The sequence below is a fragment of the Cydia fagiglandana genome, chromosome 12, assembly GCF_963556715.1.
Source record: "Cydia fagiglandana chromosome 12, ilCydFagi1.1, whole genome shotgun sequence".
Classification (NCBI taxonomy): domain Eukaryota; kingdom Metazoa; phylum Arthropoda; class Insecta; order Lepidoptera; family Tortricidae; genus Cydia; species Cydia fagiglandana.
Window position 1 is genome coordinate 5,813,098 of NC_085943.1, and position 23,014 is coordinate 5,836,111.

Below are 23,014 nucleotides of genomic sequence, written 5' to 3' on the forward strand. Positions count from 1 at the left end.
GGAAAAAGCGTAGGGACATTTCTGAATAATGTAGAATCATTTATTTTCTTTTGGCCATTCTTTGAATCAGTTTTTAGATACTTCGTGGATAATTAAATGAGTTTTAAATATAATATTTCCTTTGAGCAAATATATTGTAAATCTTATTGGTCAATAGCGAAATATAATTTGTCAATAATGATAAGGAATCATTCAATCCTCAATAAATCCAAATGATATTTTTCTGTGAAATGATTCCACAAATATTTCTGGACTATTTGTATTATACTTGTTTAATCAATTATACAATATTATCTTTAATAGCACTGTCTAATAAAATAAAATAAGAGAAAATATTCCCAGGCAGCTTTTATTTATATAATTCAAACACAATCGAAAAGACCTGTATGTAAGTTTAATGAAGCGAAATAATTTGATTTGATACAATAATGTGACTGGTGAAAACGTTATTTTATTCATTCTTTTCTCATCGAGAAATAAAAGTGACGATTATGTGGTAATTGAACTGTACAATGTGAGATTACACAATTCTTTTGAAATAACGATTTAGAAGCATAGATAAATATAGGTACAGTCAGCAGCAGAAGTTGTTAAGCGGGCCAGGTGTTCAAAATGATCTTGACACGGCTTTAGTGTTAAGGGAATAAGAGCGTGTCAAGGTAATTGTGAACAGCTCGCCCGCTTAGCAACTTCTGCTGCTGACTGTACAATTAAGTCATTATTCGATAGATGGGTAAACAAAAACATGGTAATAGTTAGCAAAATCATTTTGTTGTAAAATTTCTTGCTTTTGTGCAATCGAAATGAAATCTACCTTAGGTTCATCAGGCTTGAGACGATCTTGCGCATTAAGGGTGACTCGCGTTAGACCGGGCCGTGCCCGGGCCGGAGCTTCCGGAGCTTACTTTTCTATGACATGACGTGAAGCTCTGGCCTGGACACGGCCCGGTCTAACGTGAGTCATCCTTTAGGGAATAGGGACAAGTAACTAATATCCCCTCAGCTGTGGGAGATGAATATGGCCGCTCCCCCTCATCTGTGGCAGCCTAAGGGGTCTGCTCCACAGACAGGGTTTCTAGGTCCACGTGCAAGTGGAAAATTGCGATTTATTCCGTTTTTTACAATGATACAGTCTATAGTTTGTATTTTTTCTGCTCTTTATTTAATTATCTAACTGCTACTTAAAATTACGACCATTAAACTAACATAAAATAACTGTACAGTCGAATTCAAATTATAGGTACCGAAATGTATCTTTCATTTTCTATTGTAATAAAAAAATAAACAGTTTTAGGCGTATCTGTTACTCTAATAATGTACATAATGTAATCATACACATCAAAAAAACATAAAATGTCAGGCTTATCAATTAAAACATGAAATATACCATTTGAAAACTTTATTGAAATTATGTCTGCCCTAGAAATGGCGCACGTAAATAAGTTTCTAATTACATGCATTGTGGAGTCCTACCACACCCTATGTAATAATTTTATACATAAATAAGAAATTTAAGTTGTAAACTATCTGTGGCCAAAGTAATAGTAATGCAGGTGCAGTAGTTATATGGTAAGAAATGTTTAAAAAATGCTTTTATTTATTCATGCACCATTGATAGCCCACAAAATGTTGAAAAATCACAGCAACCAGCAGCCTTAATCCAAAGAAATTCCGTTTCTCAGGGTATTAATGAAACAATATTTAATAATAAATAATCGCACTTGTTCTTATTAAACAAAAAACATCTAAAAACTTGATCTGAAAACAAGACAAATATAGACCAAATCATATCTATATGGTTTGATTAATATGGACATACCTAGACCGTAAGAGCAATAAAGGGATATTTCAGAATGTGTGAAGAGTAACACCTAAAATCTTAATAGCAAACCCCACCACCATCATTATTATTATCATCATCATCATCACTGTCGCCTAGTACCCCTATTAAAACCCTTGCATAATTAATTTATATTAAATTTTTTATACTCGTCAATCTCAGTATAAAGACTTCATGGACCAAACTATAATCTTACAAATTAAATGTCCAGCCCTTGCTCTCACTCATTACAGTTGCGCTGAGCTGTGTTATTATAGCCTATGTGGAAAGAGAAGTATCGTAGAATTAGTTAGTAAGTGGAATGTCCATGCTATGCAAACGTGCGTTAGTAACATGACAGCGCCGTCTGTGGCGACAGCTTTTCAGGTGCTCGTCCAGTCTGTTGCGACAGCCCGAGAGGTTATGTGCCGACCGTTATTTAGTTTGATAGCTATTATTCACTTTAAACAGATTTTAAACTAATTTCATTGTATTTAATATGATCTATATGAACTATGACATATTATGATTGTTTTGAGACATAGTAAAACTTATACAAATAATAAGAAACCGAGTTAGAAAATTTCGGCTATGACTTGGCATGTCATTTCTTCACACCTTTAGCACTTATATTATTCTAAAAACACACCCAAACATAATATTAACAAAAGTTTACTGACATTTCCTCAGCTTTTTAACGATTTCACCATAAAAATCCACAATTTTACTATAAAAACACGTAACATCCTACTCGTCACAGTGGCTGTTTTTGACTGACGAAAGTTAACGACTTTTTCAACCGTTGATCATTCAAATGTTCGCTTGCTAGCTGTCTTGCTTCATTCACTCCACGATTAAATACGTCAGAGCGAGTTAAACATATGTTTCACTGATATTTTACCTTAAGTTTAGGCGCAAATTATGCGAACCTGGCAGGTTGAGCCACAGATAAACCGCCAATTTTATGACCGCCTGAAAGGCGCTCCCACAGTTGAGGGGATATTACCTAAGTATACATTTTTGTATCTTCGTAATTACGAAATCTAACCTACGAATTTAACCAGTTTTCCCTTATTAGATGTTAAGAAGGAGTTTCTATTTTACGGGAACTCAGCTGTACATAGTAACAATACTATATGTAGTCTACTGAAACCTACTTGATACTTAAAGTAATTCGTTTCTTTAATATCAGTTTCTCGTAATTACTAGGATTTTAAAAAGCAGAACGGTTCTAGATAGCTGGTCATCTTGCAACGCATTTTCTAGGGAAATTGTATAGGAAAACTACTTTTAAGAACATGAAAAATGTTTTTAGGTTATCGTATAGTGTTGTGATGTTAAAGGTGCTGGTGTTAAATGCGAATAATAGAAGAAAGATGGGATAGTGTGGGAGAAGCTCTGTGGCGTGACTTTGCATGGCCGCTGGTCGCTCGCCGCTCACCACATGAACCACCACCGAAGCTGAATCTGTTGACAAAAAACTCGATTTAAAAAGAAATAATAAAATGTAGGTATGTGTTCGAAAAAATATTGCTAGATGGATTTTTCTAGATTTTCCGTCATAGTTTGTCAAAAGTAAGAAAGAAAATCGTAATTATGTACTACCAATCTGACTAGGCATATTTCCTTCACAAAATAGTGGTTTTCATTTTCTAATACCCGTTAAGGATAACCTTGATTACTGACGCAAAAACCTTTATTATCGAGGATCTTTTGAGGTCACAGGGTCTCGTAAAGTAATACTAATGTTTCCAGTGATCAACAAAAGAGAACTGATCAGGGAAACCCGAACTTACGGCCCAAGTAATACAATAAAACCGGTCGTGTGGAAAACCATCGCGTTCGCGGTAAGTTTTGGTAGGTTCGGTGAAATCAAACGATGCGCAGTAATATAACGATTTACTCTAAGGACAAATTAAATTACTTTCTATGAAAATATTTCGATTCGGTTATTTATTACGATTTAGTTCACAGACATGGTATTATACAAGGTGATTTATTAAACAAGTAAGGTAAACGTACTGGGGCTTGACGCGGTGCCAGTACATGTCATCTTGAAACTTAAATCATTATCTTTAGAGGTGATAGCAAGGTGTCATCTATTGGGCATTAGCATGTCGAGCACTAGTACGTTTAACTAAGGTCAGTGATCGCAGCTACTAAAATCTCGTGTCATTAAAAGACAGCTCACGTCATAGAAACCATCACGTGATCATCGATCACTCATCATAATTATAATAGAGACCGAAGTGTCGGACGCCTGGGCCCGGACCCGGGCCAGTTCTAGCGTGAGTCTTATACAATTACAATCAGCAATCATAGACAATCAGCATTCAGATTTTGGTTCAATCAATGTCAACAAGAAGATATAAATCCACTAAAAAAACATTCTTTATTGAAAACGTAATGCCATAAATGATCTCACCTACTTGTACAGTCAGCAGCAAAAGTTGCTAAGCGTGTAGCATTTACCTTGGAATTACCTCCTTCCTTTTTCTGTTCCTTTATTCCAATTCCTGCATTTAGCTTTCCAAGTCCGATCATTCTGATTTGCTTATTATGGCTCTGATCAAAATACTCCTTGTACTATATCTGAAATTCACAGACGTGCTTACTTCGGGCTATTATTTTTATAACTTTCCATATGCCCTAAGCCACCTCAATACATACCTTTAGGTTTTTCCAATTATTTTATGTAATTTGAGGTGAATTTTATTAATATTATCGCTGTGTTTTCCGGGATCCTTTCATTGTTTACATTTTGTAAGATGATTGACGTAACCCGTCAATCACCCTTCAACTGTTCGGATCTCACCACTAAAAAGACTAGTATGTATACTTTCGGCAAAGGTTATTCAAAATTTTGGTAAAATCATAACTGGTACTCGACTATTTTTAAATTTCAAATCTTGTAAATCTGATTCTTTAGATGTTCTAAAGAATCAGGTATAAAAGCGGAACAACCGTCATTCTGTTCAGTTCTTCGTCAGCTCTCATCCGAGCATTTTCGAAATTAAGGGTCCGTGCGGGGCCAAGTCAGGCCCCGCACCTTCAAGAAGCCCTCTCTTCCTGGCGTAATTTACTAAATAAATAATACTGCTATAAATTAAAGACACAAGCATACAAGTCGGCAAGTATACAAGTGGTGACCCTCGCTGTGCGCCCGTTCGTGCCCTCCTCGTGGCTGCGCGTCTGTGCGCGCCCTTCTCGACTCCGCGCGCCTGTGCGCGCCCTCCTTCACGCCGCGCGCCTGTGCGCGCCCTCCTTGACGCCGCGCGCCCTCTTCGACGCCGCGCGCCTGTGCGTGCCTGTGCGCGCCCTCCTCGACGCCGCGCGCCTGTGCGCGCCCTCCTCGACGCCGCGCGCCTGTGCGCGCCCTCCTCGACGCCGCGCGCCTGTTCGCGCCCTCTTCGACGCCGCGCGCCTGTGCGCGCCCTCCTCGACGCCGCGCGCCTGTGCGCGCCCTCCTCGACGCCGCGCGCCTGTACGTGGGGACGCTTTTCCTTGGCGCTGCACCCCGGAACATCGTACTACCTGCCACGCTCCCACTACTTCCCGGTGCTATTGGACAATTTTCAATACCAGCCGTGCCGTATTGACTCACCCATATAGTCTTGGAAAAATAAACGTTACCTACCCCCTGAGTCCTTACTTTTAATTTCTTCACCTCCTTTTCTTTACATCCTTCCAGCTGCTCAGTTGCGTGCTCTTTCAATTAATTGGCAGAGCACGTAACGCGACAAGCGGACCAGGTGTTCAAAATTATCTTGACACGACTTTATTGTTAAGAGAATAAGAGCGTGTCAAGGTCATTTTGAACACCTCGCCCGCTTAGCAACTTCTGCTGCTGACTGTGTAATACTTAGCAATAGACAATAGGATTAGCCGTCGGGCTCTATTAGGAAGCTACAAACTATACAAATGCTCCTAATAAGTTAATGCTTGATTGAACATTGGTACATTCAAAATTGTACGAATACATAGTACTTAAAAAAAAAACTTCAAAGCAATGATTTCGAACTGAATCCAACTGGCTAATTTATTTAACAGATTTGAATTCTTATTTTGTTTTCAATACAACTAAGAATCAACCCTCAGGATTGTCCTATGAGTTCATATCAAACTTAAAACACCAATGAAAAACATATCTATGGTATCACTGAGAGAAAATCATCACCAGGAATTAAAAAACAGTTCTGTACTGGGGGAAAAAATGAAGTTTTAGTAATAATTATGGACGTTTCACTATTTCTGTGAAGTTTATTTATTTCTACAAACAGCTCAGTAATCCCAAATATAATTTCAACAAACAGATAATAGAAATTGCAAGAACTAATAGAAATTACAAAAGTCAATTTGTTCCTATTAGTTAACTCTCCTTGTCCCCGGATTAAGTTTATTTTTGTAATTCTAAGTGTATTTTTGTTGTACTTTTCTCTCAGTGATATTTGCTTGTCAATAAACTAACCTAACTATACGGCACAACAGATCCTCCTTCTAACAGATCGAAAAAGTATGTTGCGACATCGTTTTAAGCTTTACATCTGTGATTTACAAGTATAAAAAATAGTCAATTCAAACATTTAAGGACCAGGAAGGGACTCGACGGGGCGCGAAAAAGACAAATGGTTCTCCCGCAATTATGGACAGAGATTAGTGAAGGGCTCAAAAGAAAAATATCTTGCAGCTGAAATAGCGATCTCTCTTTTAAAAACAAATGAAACACGGCCGGCGTTTCTCACGAAAAGACTATAGCGACCCGCCCGGCTGCGGCTGGTCGTCCTTGATTTACCTAGTGTATAGTTCGTTTTTTTTAGCATTAGAAATAAGGTAAACAATCTTAATGTGTCTTTTAATTGAAAAACACATTTTAAAAATAAGTTACGGCAAATATGTAACAACTAGCTGTTGCCCGCGACTTCGTTTGCGTGAAATCTTATCTTCAAAATTTTACATCTTTAGTACTTATATAGACTTGAACCTTCCTCAGGAATCACTCTATTGATAGGTGAAAACCGCATGTAAATCCGTAGTTTATGAGTTTATCGTGAACATACAAACACACAAACAGATAGACGCGGCGGAAGACTGTTTTATAAGATGTAGCGATGATGCAAAAGCAGTGTCAGTAATTACTCGAGACAACAACACAACAACCAACAACGTTTTCTGAGGCCTAGGCAATAGCGGCGCAGGGAGAAACGTACCAAAAGCGGAAATCTTTGTAACACATTCATACTTCTATGAAATATTGCTTAAAGCACGGCATTTGGCGTAGATACCCTTTACATATTATATAAACACTTTGCATATAGACAATACCGATCCATAACTCCAATTTAAGAAATAACTAATTTAAAGGGCCAACAGACTATCAGTTCGCCGGACGATATCAGCCTGTCAGTTGTTCGGAACTGTCACCTTTTAAGTTTAAAGGTGACAGTCCATTTCCAACGACAGCTGCACTACTGTTCATTTTACTATGGAAATTGACAATGACAGCGACGCGTTCAGTACCGGTAGTGCAGCTGCGGTTAGAAATGGAATGTTACCTTAACTGACAGGCTGATTTCGTCCGGCGAAGTATTAATCAGTGGGCCCCTTGTAGACCGTTTTTTGTAGCCAAAAACTATAAAGGCAGAGATACACTTATCCCACGTACGCAACGTATGCAACGCATTATGACAATCTGAACCCTGAAAGTTGTATGCTTAAGGCACGGCACATTTATGCGTTAGAGGGAGCAAGTGATATTGCTATCTCATTCTACCGCATGGCTGCGTCCCTCGTTGGCGTTGGCGTTGGCCCAGCGTGAAGAGGAGCCTTTAGGAACATACTTGTCATGTGTTGTGTTGCGTATGACAAGTAGGTACGTTTCTAAGCGTACAAATTTCAGGGTTCAGATATCATAATGCATTCCATAGTTCCATACGTTGCGTACGTGGGATATAAGTGTGTCCCGAGCTTAAGAGCTTCGTTTATATTTTTTTCGTCGTTGGTTTCTAACGTTAACGCTTGCGCTCCGCAACGTCCGTGTGTTTACCGCCTTAATCCACTTTTAGGGAAAACTCACTGTCACCGTTTTGTAGAATTCACATTCTTTTGTACAGCCGACGTCAAAGATATGTTTAAACTTTTGCACCTTACTCATTTGTAATAAGGCGATAAATGTAAACATATCTTTGACGTCAACTGTACCTATTTTTATTAGGGCACCCACGCGCGATGGATTTGCCATTGCTTTTATTGGATTAATCTCACTTGACCGACTTAAGCTTTTTTCGGCAACATTTTGGAATTATTCTCCTCTGAAAATAAATTCTAATACCGGCAGTTTCCTGTAATTTTTTTTTTATAAGTACATAATAGACGTTGTATTTTTCAGAAACGAGTTAACTGATATATTTCATATAAAAATTTTTCTTTGGGAGTATAGTAGTAATCCATAAAAAACGAAATGTTGTCACCTCGTCCATTTATAATACAAGGTGAGGTAAAGTTGTAAGAATGTCCCTATAATATTTATTTATTTATACCTATTTCTTCAGAAGCGCCATATTCAATCAAAAAGTTGATACACCATTCCATTTCTCCACAAATATAACATTCAATTTCCGTAATCGTAGGGTCGCATTATGTATTTACCATGTCGCCCGATAAGTTAAGTAATTAAGCAACTTTCTCTGTCCCTCTCTGAATAGGTGACCTTTCCCATTTATACTTTATTACCATTATTTGGCTTTTCAGATGTTTTTATAACCTCGTCCAAGTCGTCCAAATTATATGACGCACGCCTGCGGCAGAAATGACTCGGATTTTCTGGGAGTAGTAAAAATATGGGTGTAGACAACTTACCCAAAAATATGTCCCATAGTTCTTAATCCGCTGATATAAGAGCTATATTTTGAGATAATATATATCATCATCATCATCATCTCAGCCATAAGACGTCCAATGCTGAACATAGGCCTCCCCCTTATGGGGGGTGAATGCCATAATCGCCACGCTTGGCAGGCGGGTTGGCGATCGCAGTCGAGTACACCGAATTTGAGGGACGCTGCTGCCCGTCCACCGGTGGTCTTGGACGTAGTTTAAGGACATACCCGGGTCCATAATATAATATATATATGTACCCATATTTGTACACTTGACTGTACAGGCGCCCATTCTTTATAACAAAATCTAGGTACTTATATTTACAAGGTCACGCTGGTAGTACAGTCAGCGTCGTATTGAAGGTAGCATCCAAAGTATTCAAATAGTTCGCTACGCCATACAAATTATATGGTGTACCGAACTATTTGAATACTTTGGATGCTACCTACTTATATATGACGCTGACTGTATTACGTGGAAGCCTTAAAACAATTTTCTATTTCTATACAATATATTTGATTTGACTTTGATTTGAGACTAGACGTAAACGAGAGCTGATCACGAACTATGAATGGACTTGTTATCAAACGAAAAAAATATTTTTTGCTTTCTAATAAATCTTGACTAGGGAATGCAAATCGGTTATTTTCGGTTATTTTTTGTATGGAAATAATCGGTTATTAACCGAAACCGCGGTTATTTCCATACAAAAAATAACCGATTTGCATTCCCTAATCTTGACTAGACTTAGAATTAACACAATTTTGGGGTAACAGGGTTCGGCGTTTATTATTGTAGTCTTGTTGAAATAACCTACAGACATAACTGTGCTATGGTAATAAATGCAAAGCTGAAAACTCAGAGGGGAGATTAACGCAAAAAGTTAACGCTTCGCATTCAAATTGTTACAGAAAAATGCTGACTCGGAGTACCCGGAAATCTCGAAATCCGGGACAAATTACGACCAAGTGCAGGCCCCTGTTTCACCAACGTGACAGGTGCGACGAATTGTAAAATCACTGTTGCTGACGTCACAGGCATCCATGGGCTACGGTTACCGCTTACCATCGGGCGGGCCGTATTCCTGTTTGCCACCATCATTGTATTATTAAAAAAAAACTTTATGATATCGGAAAAAACAGATATTTCTCTTGCTATGTTTATGACAATTGTCACAAGAAACACTACAATTGTCACGAAATTCCGACATATAACTCATTACCTGTCAAGAATTACCTACAATTCTTCTAAATCTTTGACAATTGTCAGAAACTTCGCAGGAGAAATATCTGTTTTTTCCGATATAATAAAGTTTTTTTAAATAATACAATGATGGTGGCAAACAGGAATACGGCCCGCCCGATGGTAAGTGGTAATCGTTGCCCATGGATGCCTGTGACGTCAGCAACAGTGATTTTACAATTCGTCGCACCTGTCACCGATGTGAAATTGGGGCCAGGTCGTATGTTCCCATTTCCTCTCCGAACTTGGGCGAACCGAGCCCTCGACAACCAGTATAAACTAAAACAAAAGAAACTATTACCGATACCAGAAAATACCACTTTTCTGTTCTGCCACTTCACGCCATATTATAGGAAAGTTTTGGTCCTAGTGCAAAATTAACGGCTGGTCCTTGATTTACCTAGCGTAGTTATGTAGCCATTGTAACTATGTCGTCTGTTCATATAGTAATTTCTTATATACCTAAAAATTATGATCTATCAGCATTCAGCAGTCTACAGTGAAATTTCTTCAACTATGAAATATAATTATTAGACCTCCTTGTCAATGTTGGATAAAAAGGAAAAATTCTGAGTCACATTTTTTCTGTTAGGTAAGTATGTTTTATTTTGAAAATTTTAGTAAATTTATTAGTAGATTACTCTGCCGATACCGGTACAAAATTCAAGAAGTAATTTAGTGTACAGTCGCCATCAGATATATAGGAGCGGCCGAGGTGTTCACAATATCTGAACATGCACTCTATCGCCTTGACAATAGAGGCGTTTTCAGATATTTGTGAGCGCCTTGGCCGCTCCGATATATTTGATGGCGACTGTACTATGACCTCAATAAACTGGTTTTAAAAATAATCGGTATAAGAATGTTCTTATACTGGTACCTGAACCTAAAATTTATTTGCATTTCTGGAGCTAACCAATTGAAATAACACTCAAGAAAGTCGATGAAAATGTTATAATTTCTGGGTTAATTTTACGATTACGAGCGGAATTATTAGGTACCTACCAAGATTCCGTTTTATCTTTATTAACTGCTATTACAACAGTCCAGCTACGTTTGAAGTATTTAACAATTATTAATACTCAATGATTTTTAAGTACCGTAAAACAGGGTGAGTAGGTTTCGCGGGGAGAGTTGGGTTATGAATGGGGAGAGAAGGTTTGTGGAGGTAAGAAGGGATTTTAAGGCTACTGCTACAAAAATAATGTATTCTATTTAAAAATGGGGCTATAGTAATACGCATAATAAAAAAAAATCGATCCATCAATCTTCCAAAATCACCTTTGTATGAAAAACCCTCTCACCCCAAATACGAGGCACTACGGGGTGAGGTGGGTTTTCCTCTTTATCGTCAAAGTTATGAAATGGAACTACCCAAAATAAAATAAAAACTGAAATACAAACGTCCGGAACACTTATTATATACACCATTCAGTTTTAATATGTATAAATAAAATGTTATCGAGGTTTCAATTATGTTTTGACCATACTCACCCCATTTTACGGTACTAGGGAGGAACGGAAATGTCTTGCTTCGGCAGTCGAATTTAAGTTAAGATTGAAACCATATTTTAATTTGAACAAAAGGTTGTGAGGTCTCTGAACTCCCGAATATTATCTAATAAGGGCATACTGGATTTAAATTTCAACTCCACCAAAATTTTAGAGTTTTAAAATGTTTTAAAGGCTAAGGTATTACAAAACTAAAAGGCTTTTACTGAATAGCTAAAAGCAAAATGGCTGAAGATAAATAAATTTTAATTTAAAAATGTTTAAGCACATTCAAACCCATTAAGAAACAAATTAATTTTAGTACTTTTTAAAGTATTTTTTTAGTTCTCAAGCAAGAGATGGGTGTGTTAGGGATAGATAGGAGGCGACACAAACTGCTTGGGAACGTGGCTATTTGAATCAGTAATTTTTATAAGAGGGGGCAAAGTTGTTGTCTAACCCCTTGTGCTGATATTGATAAACGAGCAAGCAAAAGCAATGCGCGAAGCGCAAAGTACCTACCTACTTGTGGCGTTTCCTCTGATACTGCCAACGTCGTTGCTAAAGCTAAGCTGCTAGGAGCGCAAGTGGAGTTTCCGGGGTCTCTATAGTTCGTTTTTTTAGCATTAGAAAGAACTTGCAAGAAGGTAAGCGATCTTGACATGTCTTTTAATTGAAATACGAAACTATTACTTATGAAAGCAGAAGAATATAAATGGTCGTATTAGATTCATAATTGTTACATATTTGCCGTGACTTATTTTTTAAACGTGTTTTTCAATAAAAAGACACATCAAGATTGTTTACCTTATTTCTAATGCTAAAAAAAAACGAAGTATAGGCGCGGCGCGCGCGATCAGGCAGCCTGCTAGTGCGCGTTTGTTGTTCCATCTCAACACTGAAGGTCGCTAGAAAGGTCACTAGGTACAGGTAGGCATGAAAGCACCTACTAATCAGAGCTGCTTTGAGCGCAAGTGTAGTTCCCGGAATCTCTAGACGCAGCGCGCGCGATTAGCAGCCTGCTGGTGCGCATTCGTTATTCCGTCTGTGTTACACACTGACGCCTTGAGTGAAAGTCTAGAAAGGTCGCTAGGTAGGCATGAAAGTACTAACCAGAGCTGCTCGGAGCGCAAGTGTAGTTCCCGGAGTCTCTAGGCGCGGCGCGCGCTATCAGCAGCCTGCTGGTGCGCGTTCGTTATTCCGTCTTCACACTGATGCCCTTAGTGAAAGTTCCTAGAAAAGTCCCTAGGTAGGTATGAAAGTACTAACCAGAGCTGCTAGGAGCGCAAGTGTAGTTCCCGGAGTCTCTAGGCGCGGCGCGCGCGATCAGCAGCCTGCTGGTGCGCGTTCGTTGTTCCGGCTCTATGCTGATGCCCTTGATGAAGGTCGCTAGAACTACGAGTAACGAGTAACTACCTGTAAAGTACTGTATTCACCTCAGTAAATCATACGATATAATGTAATTCCAACGGTTCGCCAACACAAACATCAAGCGGTATGACCGGCACTGTTCACAGACAACTGTCAGTGACATCACCATGACGTAAGCGCTCGGGACGCCTACACACTACACTAGGACTTTAGGTAGCCATAAAAGTACTAACCAGAGCTGCTAGGAGCGCAAGTGTAGTTCCCGGAGTCTCTAGGCGCGGCGCGCGCTATCAGCAGCCTGCTGGTGCGCGTTCGTTATTCCGTCTACACACTGATGCCCTTAGTGAAAGTTCCTAGAAAGGTCGCTAGGTAGGCATAAAAGTACTAACCAGAGCTGCTCGGAGCGCAAGTGTAGTTCCCGGAGTCTCTAGGCGCGGCGCGCGCGATCAGTAGCCTGCTGGTGCGCGTTCGTTGTTCAGTCTCGACGCTGATACCGCCGCGTTGCGCGTAATTCACCACGTGTGGGCCGCGGTACCAGTAGATGAAGCTGGAAGAAAAGCAGTAAATAAGTAGGCAGTAGTTGAAGATGGCTCTTTAAAGTTTATTGAAATACAGCAAGAGATGTCACTCGGTATGTGGATTTTTAATGTTACAATGCGTTCTATTAAAAAATAAAAAAAAGTAAAAACTACCACCAACAGTTGGTGGTAGTTTTTACTTTTTTTTATTTTTTAGGGTTCCGTACCCAAAGGGTAAAACGGGACCCTATTACTAAGACTTCGCTGTCCGTCCGTCCGTCCGTCCGTCCGTCCGTCCGTCCGTCCGTCCGTCTGTCACCAGGCTGTATCTCACTAACCGTGATAGCTAGACAGTTGAAATTTTCACAGATGATGTATTTCTGTTGCCGCTATAACAACAAATACTAAAAACAGAATAAAATAAAGATTTAAATGGGGCTCCCATACAACAAACGTGATTTTTGACCAAAGTTAAGCAACGTCGGGAGTGGTCAGTACTTGGATGGGTGACCGTTTTTTTTTGCTTTTTTTTTGTTTTTTTTTTGCATTATGGTACGGAACCCTTCGTGCGCGACTCCGACTCGCACTTGCCCGGTTTTATTAATAGAGCGCATTTGTACTGTTACAGTACAAAAATTTCGACAATTACGTCAGCAATGCAGTCGATAACAATGACGTGTCGGCGTCGCAACACTGCGACAGTAAGAGTGACATTCCATTTCCAACTGCAGCTGCAATACTGTTCATATTACTATGGAAACGCGTCGCTGTCATTGTCAATTTCCATAGAAAATGAACAGTATTGCAGCTGCAGTTGGAAATGGAATGTCACTTTAATTCTGGTGCAGTCTGAAAGCGAAACTGAAAATTTGCCTTTCGCACTTAGATGCATTTAAAAAGCAAACAAAAGAATAATAAGAACACATGTCACACATGAAACATGTGAAACATGTCGCACGAGTGACTAACAACAAGTGAGTCTAGACCGTAAAATTATTCAATGTTAGTGTCTCACAACAGTTTAAATTCGAAGAATCCTTCACCAAATTTATTACCCCGTTATCCTCAGTTATAACTTAATTAAAACAAAAGATTCAACCAAGTTTTTAAGCTTATTTTATTACTTATAACTTCAAACATAGACCCACAGTCTAATTTAAATTAGTAGTACACTCTACGCAACTAATTATTACATTTGCGAAGCTACTTTGAGATTTTTCAGATGAATGAGGAGTCATAATTAATCTGTATTAAATAATAATTTAATTTGTTCAGATGGTACTAAATTAGTTTTGACAGGATAGCCAGATGCACAGTTTCCGAAGTTATTTAGGTGGTGTCGGTAGTGTAGGTTAGTTTCGGATGTTTTGAAGGATCGTTGTAACTTTCAATATCGGCCGTGTTTAATATTGCTTAAAATACTACGAATTACTAATACGAGTATAACTGAAAGATGACTACATTTACGTCTGTCAAGTCTAAAGAGCCGTTGATAATCGTTTGTCTCTATTATTAGTTATTTTGACATTTTTACCTATTTGTTAGAAAGAGACAAAACTTAACAAAGGTTTGCTGTTCCTATTATGTTAATTTTTAAAGTTATTTCAATTTGACATTTTGTATTTATTTAAATTTATGATTATAATGATGAATTTGCATGCTTGCATGCAAGCTAGGTACAAGATCTGTAACACCATATATTGTAACATTGCTATACTGTATCAATGCAAATAAATACTTTCTGATTTTCCGAAACGCATAATAGCCATAACAGCCGTTTGAAAACACATTAATCATTTACCGTATTTTCGCACAATTAATTCCAAATTCAAACTGGTATTCCAATAGCAGTTACCGTTCTTATGGTTTGACTACTGACAATGTATTAATAAAATTGGGCCTTATTACCAGAAAAATTGCACCACTATTTGAAAACTTGATATCTATTATATGAACACGTATATTGTCTTATCTCTGTACCATTTCTTGGTTCCGTACCGTATCATGAGTTAAGTCCAATACTGCTGACTAAAAGCAAACGTCATGGAAACGTGTGAATTCCGTACGTTTCCCCCTTTTTCTTTGGGGGACGTTAATGGAGCGAACTACCTCATCTTTCCCAATTACGGGCGGACTCGGCTCGGCAAAAAGCCATACTCCGATGGATGAGTAGAAACACAGGTGTAAAAAAAAAACTAATAGTTACTGACAGGCAAATTCGTGCATAACTACACTGATACCAGAATGATATCTAACTGCTGTCATTCGGCCAGATTCGAACTTTAATGCGTCTATTAATAGATCTGGAAACGTTATTGATTAAATATGTCAGTGTCTAATGTGACATTTCTTAAAAGAAAAACGTCACTTTTGACACTGACACGTCTAATCCATATCATTTTTAGATTTATTAATTGACGTTAAAGTTCGAATCAGGCAGATTGAGTTATTCTGCAGTTCGCTCGTTCCTGTCCGTACATGCATTGGCGTGGGCGACGTTAATGAAATAACATTATTAAAATATAATTCTGATGTCAGTGTGGGTTCGAGTTGGCGTGCTAGACGTTTGAAATGTATAAATAATTTAACAAATATTTTAAGCTTTTGTTTATATTAATTTATCTGATCTATATAAGTTGGCACCCAAAATTTAGACGTTATGGACGTTACAACTCCAGGGTTACATGGCGTTATATAAATTTCCTTTTTTTTGAAAAACCCATAGGTTCAGTAGTCGTTGATTGGACTACAGCACCATTACCTGGGCCCGGGACTTGGCTCGCGATGCACGTCAAGTTAATACCGAGCCGGCACGTACGTGCAGCCCCCAGAGTATCCCCTTCGACACTGCATAGTCCTGGTAACTGATATCTAGTAGATTATACTACAATACATTACCCGTAGCTAGGGTTGCCATATGGAAGAATTAAATGTCCTGATAAAAATCCGGACATCACCCTAAAAATCCGGACATTTATTGCGTAGTAGCTTGAACGAACGCCCCGGGGCGGCGCGCTGCTCTCTGCGGTGTACTGAATCGTGGATCTACTTTTCCCTTTCCCTTCGCCCGATCCCGTAGCCCCCTCCTCGGGCACGAATTTTATGTTTATAAGGTCATTCCTAAAAATGCCAAGTCCGGCCGCAATCCGGACAAAGGGTCAAAAATCCGGACATGTCCGGACGTATGGCAACCCTACCCGTAGCGGAGTTTCATCTACGAGACTAGAATCTATGAGAGATACGGCTCGATTCGGAAAATGAATTAAATAGAAATAGAAATAGTCAAGTTATGACTTAGATATCCAAGTCACATCTAGTCGATATCTAATGTAAATCTAGTTGACCTCTATATCGTCTCTAGATCTTGTGATTATCTCGTTTCCCAAATACGCGTGATAGACGTTCTCAGAAAAAAAACTTTTTAAAACAATAATATTGTTTATAAATCTATGTATGTAAAAAAGTGTTGTTATATTAAAAATGGTGATTTCCTAAAAGTGTTGTTATACCTATTAATAGTAATAAATAATATATTGAGGACAGGACACCTTTTTAGATCATCATCATCAGTGATCATGTTGCTAGTTTTAATATTAGATAATAAAAATGTATTTTAGTAAGGTAAGGTGTTTATTTTGTATTAGTAGAACGTGCTACCTGATTTCAGTTTTAAATAAATAAATAAAGATACCTAGTCTGAATTTTTTATGATAATTTTGACTCCGACAACGTTTTCTGTGTATAATGTGTGTAATAATAACCTGAAAATCTAGATACGCGGCAGCGTGTCAAGCTAAGTTACAGAATAAATAATAGTACTAAGTACAGAAGACTCACTCTCTAACAAAACGCGTCTATTACGATCAGCACAGATATGGCCGCTAGGTGGCGACAGCGCCACGCGCGGCTTATGGCAAACCCCAAAATTGGGGCCGAACGGATGCACTTTTAGCTACCCGTAGCAAAGCGACAAAATCGCGGAGTGAGACACGCCTGGCTAAGTTAAAAAAAAAAAGATAATACAGGGTCATTTTTGGACTGTTAGCCATATTGTGCGAGGTGATGAGGCAGGCCATACTGAACAACTTTTTCTATGGGACCAACTCCGAAATCACAAAAAATATGGTCGTTTCATACATTTTGGTCGAGTGGATGTGGACGTTTTCTATGGGAAGGCCAATTATTTTGGGATTGCGGGGTTGGTCCCATAGAAAAAGTAGTCCAGTATGACCTACCTAATCACCCCGCACAATATGGCTAATGGTCCAAAAATGACCCTGTATTTAGAGTCAGACCGAGAAAAGTCTGTAGCGATTTTGATAGCCCACGCACTGCAAGAGTCATTTTAAACGTCAAACTTCTATGAAATTATGACGTGTAAATAACACTTGCACTGGGTGGGCTATCAAAATTGCTGCTGCTTTTCTTTGTGCAACTCTATGTACCTGGGTGGATCCGGCGCATGCCTTGCGATGCACGTGAGGTTGATATCAGATCCGGCCCGCACAAACAGCTCCGGTCCCGAGAGTATCTCCGCCTTCGAAACTGCAACAATATACAACAATTTAAAAGCCAAAGACAATTAATATCACCTTGTAATGGATGTTCGTTTTACACTCCCAATACCAGCCAGTCATTTGTTTTATAAGATGCGAAGAGTACCGTAAAATGGGGTGAGTAGGGATTACGAGGGCAGTTGGGTTATGCATGGGGTGAGGAGGGATGGCAGAGAGGTGAGTTGGTTTTTACAGACTACTGCTACGTAAATTATATAATCTAAAAACAAATCAAACTATTATAATGTTCATAGTCCCAAAGTGTAGATCCAACACTCTAAAAATAATTTGGTTGGCCCTATTAATATCTTGATGGCCGTAATCAAGCATCTTGATTCCATACGAGCCTAACAAGAACTTAAACACATCAAACAAGGTAATTCTGATTGCTATTACTATTGTTAGGTAACTGAACCAATTAAGATCTTGTTCAATATTTACACGAAAAATAATTATGCTAACTAATTGATCCTAGTAAGATCAACTAAGGGCTTGATAATGAAAACAAACAAGTTAGTTTAACTAAGATGTAAATCAATGTTAACATGAAGAATTACTGTATTAACTATTTGACCCAAATAAGTTCAACTAAGAACATGATTACACCGACTTATGGCGTATTAGCCTGAACTAAGATATTGGTCAATTTGAATCTTAATTATTGAATCATTTCAACTAAGATGTAAATCAATGTTAACATGAAAAATTACTGTATTAACTATTTGACCTAAATAAGTTCAACTAAGAACATGATTACATCGACTTATGCGTCTTATTAGCCTGAACTAAAATATAGTTCAATTTGAATCTTAATTGTTTAATCATTTCAACTATGAAGCTTGTTTAGTACAATACCATTCTTGTTCAATTGTACTATGACTTACTTTGTCGCATTTACTAAAACATTTCTTTCAGATCTCTAGTTTTTATACGCGCCGTGCTGAATAATGCTGGTGGCCCTCGTTATTATTCTTAAGGAATTAGTCTTAAATACTAAAATATACATTATACATTTATTTTAGATCTTTTTGGCGATCGGCTTAGACCGGTTTAACTTTACAAACACGGGAGGAGGCGTGCTTGTGAAATGTGAAGCCATATCGGCCTAGGCCGATCCTCAAAAAGATCTGAAATAAATCTGTAATCTGTATTACCTACTTAGTATTTAATACTAATGCCTTGAGTATAATGCGAATACGAGGACCAGCATTTATTCAGCACGGCGCATATAAAAACTAGCACAAAGGAAATTTATAAAATTTAAACGAATAGGTAGTGAATAAAATATAACAACAAAGAAAGGGATAAAACATAATTAAACTAAATCAAGCCCGTAGAGTTTTATAAAAAGGGGGTAAATGAATAAAACAAAAAATATTATAATAAGATGTTATTTATTCATTTAATCATTTTGAAAGTAAACGTTTTGCATTTAAATTCACACGCACGGATCCGTGTCTAAGCATACGAGGGGTTAACACTCGTTGGTCCAATCACGTTCACACTTGTTGGTCTATCCAAGCACACTACACTCACAGTGTCACTACGCGAGTTTGATTCGGATGTCACTGGTTGTTTTTTAGTCAAACAAATCACAAGATTCCACACATTTGACAGTTTAAAAACCCATCTTCACGATTAAAATTGTTATATTTGTGAATTAAGGCTTCTCTTACCAATCTTGGTATATAGTGGCGTGCTGTCGAAATGACCTTGGGACTATGCAGCTCGATCCAGTGACATACCCGACTCTAGGTGACACTGAGCAATAGCTGACTTGCGAGCGTCGTTGTTCTTGACCGCAGCGATGTGGTATTTAATTCTGCAGGCAATAGTGCGTTTGGTATGCCCACTGTACGAACTACCACTACTGCAATCAACTTTGTACACACCAGGTTTTTCCAGAGGAATAAGTAATTGAATGAGCTTAACGCAACTGCGTGCTACAGAGACTGACTGCTCGGTCGCACGCGCCACGAGAGGGGCGCGGGCGGGGCGGAGAGCGGGTGTACAGGCGATCCCCCTACTTATCTCTTGATTGATCGGATTAACCGATTATTTAATTTAATTATTAAGAAAATCGATTTAACAAATAATTCTTAGTAGAATGGAATATTAGTTTCGTAATCAATACAATAACTTGATCATAATGGGATTGAGTGTTTTATCTTCGTTGTTCTAAATATTATATGTTTAGTTGATTCAACTACCAAATCTTAAGTAAATCAACAAAGACAAAAAAATCAAATAAACTATTAAAATGTTCATAACTATTAACATATTTATCTGTTTTAATTAAATTGTTAAGGATTGAATTAACCTACGTTACATAATTATGCCAACAAGTTAATAATAGATGCAAAGTATACAATTGTTAGGATTAATAACATACCTACTTTATTAGTTCAATCACAGATACACTTATTGTTTTAAGTAATCAGCTTTCTTTGATTTATATAAGATCGTTATTGTTGTAATTAACTTAACGCCAACTAAGAGAAAACTGCTCTTAGTTGGTCTTAATTTTTTAGAGTGAACAATTTTCAAAAATCACGTTAGTAGGAAATCCCTCCTCACCCCTACTACGGAGTGAGCTGGGATTTTCTACTATGTATTTCGTATTTATCTTTAAAGTTATGAAATGGAACTACACAAAATCATTAAAAAAACTAAAATCAAACGACCGGAACATTTATTATGTATAAAAATCAATTTGCCACATGTAAAAATAAAGTTTTATCGAGGTTTGAATGACAGTTTTGTCCCTACTCACTCCATTTTACGGTACCTAAGTAATAGCTAGTAATAGTTACCTTCTTAGTAATAAACACTCGCTTTTTTAAGAAAAAAAGTTACCTATTTCTTATTGTTTTTCCTCACTGCCTCATTTGGACTAATCACCTTGTTTAAGCTGGGCTATTAAGCTCACCTGCAACTAATGGTTTTTCGTGTCGTTTGCACTGCATCGCACTTTTTTACAATTTCTCTAATGATAGCTCAAGGGTAATATACTCTATCGTTAATATCCTTAGTGTTGTGTGTCGACAGAGTAACATCCCTAACTAGTGCGTAAAGGTGGCCACTGACGAGCCTTCCAACAGTCCAAATAGCGTGGCTGCAATCCAAAATCGGTCCGTGAATGTCAAAAACGTACAATTTTTAATATTAGGATGCCGTCCATTTGGATGAATCCATTGTAACAGCATCCATTTGGAAGGCTCGTCAGTGGCCTGCTTAAAACTTTCAAGCTTTTTAAATATTTGAGTCAAGTTATTTATCTTAGAATAGCACCTACGTAATAAAAATGTAGTTGTTACAATAATTGCAAGCAATTTATGCAGCTGCGGGCACGTATTTGTACAAATACGTGGCATTGTTATACCCCAGGTTTCTGTCGGTTGTTATTTTATTGCAAGTGTTGGTGGATATTGGATTCCTTTTGTATTTTTCCGAGAACATTTTGCAGTGGAAATTGGAGTTTTATAATAACATTTTCCAGTGAATACATCAAACGTAAACATAATACGACATTGTTACTTTAAAACGATTAATATGAAAATGTTTTACGATTTTCATTAATAAAATATTCCTCCGAAACGGTTATCTCGATATTTATAATGTAGGTTATGAATATTTAATAATACGCATATTACATATATATCTACGTCAATCAATAGGGCATTACTTGCTGTATGCGATTTTTGATCCAATCGGTACGTAAATTCTAAAATTTCAAAAAATCGTTGATGTTGAATATTACGTATACAACTGTGTTTTTGTGAAATAAAAGTAATAGGTACATACTTTTAATTATAAATGAAATTAAATAGGTAATTCACGGAGAACGTAATAAACGTAACTAGGTACATAATCTTAGAAGATATAAGCAAATTGGTTATCCGTTTGGTTAATCCTCTAAGTACCTACTTAATGGATTCCGTTAGGCCATCTTATGTCCGAGAAGCACTCGTAATTACTTAATGCTCTGAACAAATTGAAACTAAAATATTACAGAACATAAGCTATAGACAATCTAATATTATGTTAAGGGACTGTTAATTTTTTTGTTACCACTGTAAAAGTAAAATAGGCGTCAAGGCTGAAAAAGTAAAATAATGATATAAAGGAATAAAACTGCGACAAGTGCGATTAGAACTCGCCCACTGCGGGTTCCGTACAATTTTAATTTCCAGATTTTTCCCTGTAGGTACTTGTAGTATAAACCGATATTTCTTGCCAAATTTTATAGTTCTAGGCTAATAAATTATGAGGCTGTCCTTTTTTTAAGTTAATTTAGAAGTTTGACTTTTTCACAGCTTCAAGGGACTGTAGACCTGAGTATATGGTTTTGATTTCAACGCTTTCCCAAGACAATGGGTAAATAAGGAAGGAAATACGACCGAAGGAAAAACGACCCAAAAAACGATGGATGGATTACGTGAAAGAGGATATGAGAAAGAAAGGAGTGAGTGCTGAAGAGACGAACGACAGAGTAGAATGGAACAGAAAAACATATTGCGCCGATGCCACATAACGTGGGTTAAGAGCAGGAAAAGAAGAGAAAGAAGGAAGGAAATAGGAAGGAAATGACGTATAAAGGAAAGAAAGAGCTTACCAACGACGGTGAGCCTGAAGGACAGGCTGATCTTGGGCTCCGTGGAGACCTGGCATTCGTAGCCACCGGAGTCACGTGGCTGCGCTGGAGCCACGCGCAGTGTCCACTCATCCGTGCCGTCAGTGTGGAGCGCAGCGAACCGCGCGTCGCTGCTGTACGTGTGGACGCCCACGGTGAGGATGTGGAGGTCGCGTTTACGGATCCAGGATACCTGATGGCAAAGAAACATCATTTTAGCTTGTTTAGTGTGCTGACATGGAACCTTTATTCAGCTACCACAAATGCGGTCTATATATTATCATTTCATTTATTTTCTTATTGAAAAAAAAAACTGGACAAGTGCGAGTCGGATTCGCCCACCGAGGGTTCCATACTTTTTAGTATTTGTTGTTATAGCGGCAACAGGAATACGTCATCTGTGAAAATTTCAACAGTAGCACGTCGTGATATCGTATCGTGAGATACAGCCTGGTGACAGATGGACGGACGGACGGATGGACGGACAGCGGTGGCTTACGTAGTAATA

At 38.0% G+C, this 23,014-nt stretch overlaps 1 protein-coding gene across 2 annotated transcripts in view; it reads right to left on the minus strand.

The window, feature by feature from the left end:
• Positions 1-1,061: 1,061 nt before the first annotated feature.
• LOC134669493 (limbic system-associated membrane protein-like) overlaps positions 1,062-23,014 on the minus strand; it is a 124,559-nt gene continuing 102,606 nt past the window's right edge. Inside the window, exons 4-7 of one of the 2 annotated variants that reach the window (XM_063527080.1) lie at positions 22,489-22,699; positions 17,763-17,862; positions 13,189-13,346; positions 1,062-3,286 (exon numbers count right to left, since the gene is read on the minus strand). In XM_063527080.1, the coding sequence (XP_063383150.1) occupies positions 3,063-3,286; positions 13,189-13,346; positions 17,763-17,862; positions 22,489-22,699 (693 nt within the window). In that variant the 3' untranslated portion in view covers positions 1,062-3,062. Of the gene's footprint in view, positions 3,287-12,541; positions 12,648-13,188; positions 13,347-17,762; positions 17,863-22,488; positions 22,700-23,014 lie in introns of those variants that run through there. The other variant, XR_010098909.1, reaches the window with a different exon arrangement.